The 10,897-nt window shown below is 34.9% G+C and overlaps 1 protein-coding gene across 3 annotated transcripts in view; it reads right to left on the reverse strand.

The window, feature by feature from the left end:
- TDRD5 (tudor domain containing 5) overlaps positions 1–10,897 on the reverse strand; it is an 81,074-nt gene that overhangs the window by 50,584 nt on the left and 19,593 nt on the right. For all 3 annotated transcript variants that reach the window (XM_003785672.2, XM_003785673.2, XM_012802613.1), the window contains exons 6-8: positions 4,473–4,626; positions 2,076–2,248; positions 761–981 (exon numbers count right to left, since the gene is read on the reverse strand). In XM_003785672.2, coding sequence (XP_003785720.1) covers positions 761–981; positions 2,076–2,248; positions 4,473–4,626 — 548 coding nt within the window. The remainder of the gene's footprint in view (positions 1–760; positions 982–2,075; positions 2,249–4,472; positions 4,627–10,897) is intronic.

Consider the following 10,897-nt stretch of genomic DNA (forward strand, 5'->3'; position numbering starts at 1 on the left):
CGGGCTGGGGATTCGAACCCGCCACCTTAGGTGTACGTGGCTGGCGCCTTAGCCGGTTGAGCTATAGGCGCCGAGCCAGAAGCAAATCTTAAAACCCAACTTTCTTCTAGTAAGCCAGACACTAAAGAGATCTGTTAAAATATATAACAATGCCACTCTTCTAATATTTTTGGAAAATAGTTATTTTTAATAAAATGTTATTTATATTACATATGGATTTTTAAGGTTTGCAGATTTTTTTTTGGCCAGGCCTGGGTTTGAACTCGCCACCTCCGGCATATGTGGCTGGTGCCCTACCCTTTTGAGCCACAGGTGCCACCCTAAAGTTTGCAGTTTTAATTTCTATGTAAACATTGATAAACAAAGGCTCTCTTAGGGATCTAATTTTTTTTGAGTCAGGGTCTCACAGGTTGCCCAGGCTAGAGTGAAGTGGTGTTGTCACAGCTCACCACAACCTCAAACTCCTGGTTTAAATGATCCTACTGCTTCTGCCTTCATAGTAGCTAGGACTATAGGTACATGACACCACACCAGCTGATTTTTCCATCTTTTGTAGAGAAGGGGGTCTCACTGCATTGCTCAGGTTAGTCTTGAACTCCTGGTCTCATGCAATCTCCCAAAGGGGTAGGATTATAGACAGGAGGCACTGTACCCAGTTTGTTTCTAATTTTTAAAGAATTCTAAGACCAAAATATTTGAGAACTGTTGAATAAGATAATAAGATACATGAAAAATAAACTGAAAACAACAGAACACCTACCGCATTTCAATCATCATGTCTTCGAGTAACTCTGATGAATCCCTGCTATAGATACGGATGTAGAATTGACTAGGAGAGATGATATATTCCACAAAGACCCCTACAAGGGTACTGGTATCTAATGGCGGAAGTCTGCATAATTTCTTGTCCCGTACAGCATCTGGTGGGATGTCATGATTTGCCACTGGCAGGTTGAGCTGTGATTTGTTCATTTCTACTTGCTACAAGAAAAATAAAATCAAAGAAACCATTATACATCTGTGGGAAACATTTCAAACCCTATGATAATATTTCACAAAGTATAGTTCATAAATCACCTCTATCAGAATTACTTGGAAAACTATAAAATGAAGTTTCTTGGGCTCTAGTTCAGACTTACTGATTCAGAATACCTGAAAATGGAGCCCACGATTATACGTTAAAAAAAAAAATTCCCCAGGTGGTTCTTACTTATGTCAAAATAAGAAAAATTTTGCCTTATTATATTAGATAAAGAGTTAGAAAGTATGTTACTTTTATTGTTTTACTAAAACTGCCCTATACAAAATTAGAAATACAATAATATTTAGGGCTGAACTAGGGTGGATTCTCATCTTACCCAACCATATCAACTGTCAAAGGTAACTTTAAGGAACAGATTAAATTCCAGACTAGTATTTCTACCAAAAATATTGTTTCTCAAACATTCTCATTCTAAGATATATTATTTTCCTCTAGGCCTTCCTATTGTCCTCTGGAAACTATAGCAGGTTCTCCAAAAAAAAAAACTTCTCCTTCCATAAAAGCAGCCAGGTATGGAGGGTATAAGGAAAGAGAAATAAGCAATTAATTCCTTGGTACTAACAAAATAAGTAACCAGAAATAAGAACACAAAAAGGGAGAACTGTGTGTGGAAAGGTATAATGAAGGGGAAAAAAAGAAAAGCACCCTATAAGTGAAATGGTGTAGGGGCAATTTGCCACAGCTGTTGAGGCATAAGCCAAAACAGAGCTCTTCAATTTTTCTAAAGTCTCTGAGAGTTTTCAAGCCTACATTTTGAAATGCATGGATAAAGAATGAGCAGTGTCATTATGAGAAGACTGTCAAATCTGAAAACTTTAAAATGTGACTTAAGGTAAAAAGCTAGGTATATAAAATATTGAAAATTTGAAGAAATGCGATATAAGGTAACTTCAGGTAAAAGATCTGGTGTCATCCAAGAAATGATATATCTAAAAATAAGACTTTTCTAAAAGAATTTTGTTTAAAAAAATATTCAATTATTTTCCATAATGCTGAGTATCTCCAGTGCACAGAGTCTTAAAACTTCACTCACCAGCTGTAAAGGCTTTACCACCACATTGGGCTTCTTGTAAATCTTCTGTTGTGGTTCTTTGTAGTTTTTTGAAGGGCAATCCCATGAAGTCCCCTTGATTGGAGTAGCAGACAGTGAATTTCTAGGGGGACTGGAGACATAAGCTTTGGCTTCTATTTTCTTATCTGATTGAACTAAACACAAATGAAATGACTGATGAAATAGTTCCATCTGAAATGGCTCAACAAAATAGCTTATACATATTTATTAAAATAATTGTCCCAGTGTTACTAAGCACCTTCTATGTGCCAGGCACTGGGAAGACAATGACAAATGAGAGATAATGAATTTATCCTTGCAGACCTTTTAGTGTGGAGAGGTATAAAGGAAGTCCTAGATAGAAACAGAGGTTAAATTATTTGTGCTATGGAGCAGAGGGATTGCAGTCTGGTAAGGCTTCTTAAACCTTAGTAAAAGGCTTTACTTTTTCAATATCCTGATGTCAATTTATTTCTTGTTCAAATTAAGCAGTTTATCATACAATGTATAAAATATCCATGGTATGATTCATTAATTCTTAGAGAACTCTAAATCAACTACATTTTGTTCAAATTTACATGCATAGGATGACTCCAAGAGGCTGGCACATTAGAACAGACTCTTAAATAGACCTACAACCACAGTGGCTCCTAAAGAAAGTTATATGCATACAAAGATGTAAGTATAAGAATATTTATCACTGTAGTTTTTATAATGATGAAAAATGGAAGCAATCTAAAGGTTCCTTTATTTATCTAAATATACTTATTTACATAATTATAATTATGTAAAATTGTAGTTTAAAATATGAAATAGACATGTACATACTAATATGGAAAAACGTCCACAATATATGAGGTATAACAAGCAAGCATGTACTTAATACAGAAATTCCTGACTTATGGTAGTTTGATTTAATGAAGGGGTGAAAGTGACATGCATTCAATAGAAACCATACTTCAAGTACCCACACAACCAGTTTTTCACTTTCATTACAGTATTCAATAAATTACATGAGCTATTCAACAATTTATTATAAAACAGTCCTTGTGTTTTGCCCAAGTGCAGGCTAATGTTAAGTATTCTGAGCACTTTTAAGGTAGGTTAAACTAAGCTATAATGTTCTGTAGGTTAAGTGTATTAAATGCATTTTCTACTTTCAATCAGTTTATTGTAACATAACCCCATGTTAAGTTGAGGAGCATCTATATTTACATACTACTTTTTTTGTACGAAAAATTATACACGTGATAATTACATAGAAGAGGTCCACTAAAACTATTAATGCAATTACCTCTGTATTGTTGGAATTGTTTAAACAGCATATATTGCTTTTGTGACTTAAAAAGAAAATCTAGCTATGCCTTTTATATACATTTTAAAGTCTGGCAAGCTATCTAAACATTTTAAGAGCACTAGAGCATTATTTCTGGGGTAAGGGAATAAAATGATGAAAAAGGTCATTTTACTCATCAGTGCTGTTCAAATAGTTTTAGAATGAACATGAGTTACTTTAATAATCAGAAAAATAAAGATTTATGTTTCTGGAAAAGCAGCAGCTGCCTATTATAACCACTTGTAGAAGCCTATGAAAATATAAGTACCATATTACATTACAGTTTTGTAGGGTGTGGCCATTAGGAAAACTGAGTGAAAGGTACATGGAATCATTCTCTATTATTTTTTGCAATTGCATGTGAATCTACAATTATCACAATAAAAATTTCAAAAGTAAAAAACTCCAAGCCTCACAAAAGAAAAACAAAAATCAAGTGTCCCGAATGTGATGTGGTATCTTGGGATGGGTACAGAAACAGAAAAAGGATATTCTTATAAAAACTGGTAAAATCAGAATATAGTGTGGAGTTTAATTAACAGTAATGTTCCAATGTTAATTTCTTAGTTTTGACAAATGTATCATGGTAATGTGAGATATTAATATTAGAGGAAATTGAATGAGGGTATATGGGAATGCTCTATTACCTTCACAACTTTTCTGTAAAGCTAAAATTATCACTAAATAAAAAATATTTTAAAATATAAGTGCTGAGACCTAAAACACACCCACTTATACTGGAGCTCCGGGAATTTCTAAAAAGATTATGAGCACAGTCTGCGTTAAGAACCACTGAACTATCAGACCACCATTTTAGAAAGTTTATTTCCTTCAGAATTATCCAGAAATCTGGACAATGATGAAAGTCATTTTAAAAATTCAGATGGTTTTTAAGAATACTACAGAATTACAACAAATTCACCAGAAAGGACAACACTGTATGTAAACATTTCATGGCTAAATATTATTTCATGCTTTCTTTTTCTTTGCCCTTATAAGGACAAATAAAAATGAAGTTTCCATCATATTGTGGTTCAACTCACCAGGTGGTAGAGGCTTCTTATCAGCATCAAACACTATTAAGTCTTGTTCTCCTTCCCTGAACTCAACATGGAGAATGTCACTAAGAGCTCCAACAAGTTCTGTCACATTTAGAAAGCCCAATTTTTTTGGTGAAAGCTGCTCTTTAAAAGTTAACTGTCACAAAAATTAGAAAGTACACGAAAAAACATTAGATAATTGAAATATAACATATAAAGGTGTACTTGGAGAATGCTCCATTTTGAACTTAAAAAAATCTTTAAGGGTCACTGAACTCAAATATTACAGTAAATAAAGACTTACTTCCATATGAGTATGAAACAAACCAAGAGACCAAGAATCCCTTACCATAAAATTTCTAGGGCAATATTAAGTTCCTTTTAGAGAACTTGGTAATCTGAAGCAAATATTAGGGGACCTTTTAACCCTTTTTTTTTTTTTTGAGACAGAGTCTCACTATGTCACCCTTGGTAGAGTGCCATGGCATCACAGCTCACACCAATCTCAAACTCTTGGGCTTAAGGGATTCTCTTGCCTCAGCCTCCCAAGTAGCTGGGAATTACAGATGTCTGCCACAATGCCCTGCTATTTTTTGGTTGTAGTTGCCATTGTTGTTTGGCAGGCTGGGCTGGGTTCGAACCCACCAGCCCTGGTGTATGCGGCTGGCGCCCTAGCCGCTTGAGCCATAGGTACGGAGCCTTAACCTCTTATTTTTAATGATGTCTGACCATAGAGTAAAAATCTTTAAAAAAAAAAAAGAGGGAGATGTATAACATATTAATATCATAACAGAACTATTGATAGTTCTCTAATTCTCAAGAAAGATAATATTCACTACCACTTCCAACATGCAGAAAGATATTAGTTTAAAAAATATTGAAACTATTTTAAAATATAAAAAAAAAGAATTTAAAAATAGTTCCTTGAATTTTGTTTGGTATTTCACCTTAGAAGTTGGCATAAACAAGCAGATGTTTAGCAGTGTATTTCCTACAGTATATAGTTTTTCTTGCCTTAGAAAAGTCATACCAAACAAAGATATGAAATAATCCATATAGGATAGATACATAGTAGAACCTCTATAGCTAATCACTTCCTTAAGTTGACCTAATTTTCATGGATCAGACATGTACCACATGTACAGTAGGCCTAGTTCCTTATGTTGACACCTCTGTATGTCAACTAATTTGTTATGGTCCCTTGGGTGGTCAACTTACAGAGGTTCTACTATATAAAATATACTCATCAATCAGTTAGTAATCACCTTCCCGGAAGTAACCATTAATACCTGTTTCTTGTTGCAGCTTTCCAGAAATCTGTCAAAATTCACTTATGCTTCAACATAAACTACATATATTGTACATATTTTGCTTTTAGTACATGATTATCAATAAATGAAACATAGTTGTTTTGCTTTGTGATTCTGAAAGTCAGCTCCTTTTAAAAGGTTACTTGAATCAATTCAGTTAGTTGAGCCAATTCATTAATAGGTATATTTTATCCTCATTCCTATGTTACAATTACTGCTTTGACTCCCAACTAGGAAAAAGCCATGAAGACGTATTTCTACTCCCACTCTTCTTACTTTGCTTCTGTCCGCCCAATTTTAGATATATTATTTTCCTTCGAGTTTAGGTTCAAGCCATAAATTATATGTACCTATCACCATTACATTATTTTACTTCCTCCCAGTCTAGATTTTGCAGACAAACAAACTCATAGTAAAACACTTTGTTTCCTTCAAATTGGGAACTGAGTCCACTGACCTGATCAGACTCATATGTGATCTCTTTGACAAGACTGTAACTCAGGCGTCCTCAAACTATGGCCCCGTGGACCACATGTAGCCTGCCTAGGACATTTATCTGGCCTGCTGGGTGTTTTTGCCCCCACTGCCTGTCCTGCTTAGCAGCCAACTCATCCTGGGGCCTGCAGTCTGGCCCTTCAATGGTCTGAGGGACAGTGAATTGGCCCCCTGTTTAAAAAGTTTGAGGACCCCTGATAACTGATGCTGTATTCTAAAAAGGCCCATAATGTCTGGGGGTCTCTTTACTGGTGTTGTTAGAAGCCATTACTTTATCAAGGATTTTAACATATGACATTTTAATTCTATCAATTCCTTTTTTGTGTTTTTTTTTTTGCAGTTTTTTGGCTGGGGCTGGGTTTGAACCCACCACCTCTGGCATATGGGGTCAGTGCCCTACTCCTTTGAGCCACAGGCGCCATCCCTCTATCAATTCCTTTTTATTATTAATCTGGAATACAACCACAGAGGTCTTTCTCCCTTCATTAGTTTGCTTATTCAGTCATACCAGTTTATTTGGGAAAGCCAAAATAAGTGAATGGTTCTTTCTATTTAACGCTTTTTAAAGAAACATTTTCTTTCACTTTCCATGCTAACCTGTTAGTTCTTAAAATATGTGAACTTACAGAATTAAATATATTTGAAAGGCTTCCAACCATTGCAATAATTACCTTTATTGAAGTCTGAAATACCTATTCAAGTGGACCCCTTTCATGTGAATCTCGTCTTTAAACAGCTTCTTTATTGGTCTGGTGTGACAAGATGTTCCAGGCTCAATTTACATAATTAGAGTATCCTTGCATACACAACTAGAATTATCCTTGGGGGGGGGAGGTCACAGTGTATGGCACACCTCTTGGAGGCGGGACACAATAAGAAGGATTTTACCTAACAAATACAATCAGTATAACCTAACTCTTTATACCCTCAATGAATCCCAAATAAAATAAATAAATTATATACTAGAAAAAAAATTATCCCATAATTTGCTTATACCAAATTATATAATGGTCTCAGAATTTTACCACTACTATTACTACCACCAATATAATAAAACAAAGTATTTTTATATGCTCACTCCTTCTCTTTCCATCATTTACACACATCTACTTATCCACACTGTCAGAATATATAGACATTATATACTATATTCTCTCCTATCAAGCCTTCATTTGGTCTTAGTTATATATGTGGAATTTACAAGTCTCTAGTGATTTTGGTTATTTGTAGTCCTTTTTCTAGTAGGTTCCTCTGGAAGAGCTCATGAAAATAATTGTTACTGAATTCTTACATGGTAATAGTAGCTGGTCTCACTCTCTAGAAGTTTTGATAACTACAACATCCTTGGCTCACATTTTGAGCATATAAAATATGTCACTCCTCTTTCTTCTAGCATAAAACATAACTTTGAAAAGGTTTAATAATCTAATTTTCCTTTTGTAAGTTGTTTTTTTATGTTAATGCTTATTGAAGTTTTTTCTTTTTCTTTGAAGTCCAGTAATTTGGTATTGGTCATTCTGGGTTGATATTCTCAGGTAAGTAGTGTGTTCTTTCAACGTAGAGTAAAAACTTCCATTTCAGTAAAGTTTACTTGAATTATATAGTTTTCAGTATGTTTTTTCCCTTCTTTAGTTTTATTAATTTGTTGGCTCTTCTTTGCCTAATTTCAATACCTGTCACTTTCTCTTGAATCCTTTTTATCTTTAGTTTTTTCCCTGACATTTTCTTATGAAAAACTCCAACATAGAAAAAGTGGAAGAATTAGACAATGAATTCTACTCTACTACCCACAATATTTAAGTACTCTGCTGTATTTGCTTTGTCCTCTATGTATCCATCCATCAACCAATCCATCTTCATGCTATAAACCCAATTATATAATGCTATAACTTTGGCTTTGGCTTTGAACAGTCATTTTTTTTTTTTAAGATAGAATCTCACTATGTTGCCCTTGGCAGAGTGCTGTAGCATCACAGCTCACAGCAACCTCAAACTCTTAGGCTTAAGCCAGTCTCTTGCCTCAGCCTCCCAAGTAGCTGGACTACAGGCACCTACCACAACCCTTGGCTATTTTGTTGTTGTAATTGTCATTGTTGTTTAGCAGGCCTGGGCTGGGTTCAAACCCACCAGCCCCAGTGTATGTAGCTGGCGCCCTAACCAGTGAATGAGGGGTACTGTGCCAAACAGTTGAATTTTAATAAAATAAAGTGTCTTTTATAAATACCCGTATATTTACCATGTCCTTTGTTCTTTAATCCTTTCTGAAGATTCAAGTTCTAATATGGCATCATTTAATTCAATCTGAAGAACATTCTTTAGCATTTCTTATAGTGCTGGTCTGCTTACAATTCTCTATTTTTGGTTATTTTAAAATGCCTTTAATTTTACCTTCATTGTTGATATTATCACTATATATAAAATATTGGTTAATATCTTTTGAGCACTTCAAAGATGTCATTCTATTGTCCTTTAGCCTTGTTTCTAGGTCAGCCATCATTTGTATCACTATTTCCCTAAATGCAATGTGTCAATGTTTTCTAGCTACTTTCAGAATTTAATTATATTTGGCTTTCTGCAGTTTGACTATGATGTGCCTACATAAGGCTTTCTCTGTATTCCTTGTTTGGGATTTTCTGGGCTTCGTAACTTCTTTTACAAGATTCAGTGAATTTTTTGCCATTATCTTTTCAAGTATATATATTTTTTGCTTACATTTTAAATTACTCATGTTAGACTACTTTGTATTGTCCCACAGGTTTCAGGTGTCTCAGGTTCTGTTAGATTTTAGTTGTTCTCACTGTTCTTCAGATTGGATAATTTCTATTGATCTGCCTTGAAGCTTACTGATGCTTTCTTCTGCCATTTCCAACTAGATACTGCAGTGAATGTTTTTACTTCAGGTATTTTGTGAAAATGTTTAATAATCTAATTTTCTCTTGTAAGTTACTTGCTCTTTTAATGCTCAATGAAGTTTTTTTCCCAGTGAAAATGGTCTATAAGATCATTTGATTTTTAGTTTTTTCCCCTTCACTTAGATATCCTATTTGTTTAATCTGAACATATATCCCTTTAGGGCCTTTAACATGGTTATAGAGGACCTATAACCCTTTTTGCTAATTTCAATATCTACACCATCTCAAAGACAGTTTCCACTTATTTTTTCTCTTTCCCAAAGGTCACATTTTCTTTCTCACTATATCTAATAATTTTGGTTTGTATCCTGAGCAGCATGATAGGTGTGTTGTAGAGCCCTGGAATATTTTATACTCCTTTGGAAATTGTTGCTTTTTGCTTTGTTTAATCAGGGAATTAATTTGGCTGAACTTAAATAAAAAATCTGCCACCCTATAATGGGCAACAACTGAAATACCACAAGATCTTTTAGCCTTAGAAGAACAAGGGCTGCTCTAAGTCTGCTTCAAACATGTAGGTCAAAAGTCAACTAGAGATCTGTCTGGGCAGAGCTTTATGTGTAGGATTTACTACTTTGTATGGATACCTTTCTCCATCCTGAGATATTCTCCCTCTCCTTTCATTTTTCAGCTGCTTAGGTAGCTACAAATTCTACCATCTGGTTCCTCAAGTTCCTACTTCCAAGCACTTGATGGCAACTGCCATCAGACGAAGATCCAGGTAAGCAAATAAGGTATCATTCTTTCATCCAGGTTCTGACTACCCTCTAGTTTCTGCCTCCTTTTGGCCAGTTTCAATAGATAGTGTATTTATGTTTTTTTTTTCTTATTAAATGATAGCTGTATACATTAATGCAAACATGGGGTACAGTGTAGTATTTTCATATACAATTTGAAGTACTTTCATCAAGCTGTGTATTTATGTTTTATCAAAAATTTATAATGGCTAACTACAGAATTGTTCTAACATAGGCTACTCAAACATAATACTATCTTAATTTGTTTGCATGCCTGAGTTTCTCACTAGACTTCAAAAACCTTAGATACAGAGCTCTTTATGCCTTGACATTCAGTGCCTCCTTCATTTCCTTTTGGTTTTCAAAGCGCTCCTCTTTTTACCTACTATTTTTCTTAAGGAACTATTTGCTATATTTTCTGCTCTTATAATCCTTATAGCTTAGTCTTCACTTTTAAAATGACATTTCTTTTTTTTTCAATGTAACAAAGAAAGCTTTTATTTAAGAAAAAAAAGAAGTTTAAGAGCACTCCAAAGTGTTGGAAGTGGGTTCCTCTCATGAAGAGGTGAGAGAGAGACTAAAATGACAGTTCTAGTTGTTCCCAGAGTCTTGTCACCTTATTTCAAAGTTCATGTAATTAAGATTTATATTGTTGGGCAGTGCCTGTGGCTCAAAGGAGTAGGGCATCGGCCCCATATGCCAGAGGTGGCGGGTTCAAACCCAGCCCCGGCCAAAAACTGCAAAACAGCTCATGAATGTCTATTTAAAAAAAAAAAAATATATATATATATATATACACAATAAGATTTATATTGTCGGCTTGGTGCCTGTAGCTCAGTGGCTAGGGTGCCAGCCACATACACTGGACCAGGCAGGTTTGAATGCAGCCTGGGCCTGCCAAACAACAATGACAATTGCAACCAAAAAATAGCCGGGTCTTGTGGCAGGTGCCTATAGTCCCAGCTACTTGGGAG

This window comes from Otolemur garnettii, unplaced genomic scaffold (genome assembly GCF_000181295.1).
Source record: "Otolemur garnettii isolate 467f Iridium unplaced genomic scaffold, OtoGar3 scaffold00016, whole genome shotgun sequence".
NCBI lineage: Eukaryota > Metazoa > Chordata > Mammalia > Primates > Galagidae > Otolemur > Otolemur garnettii.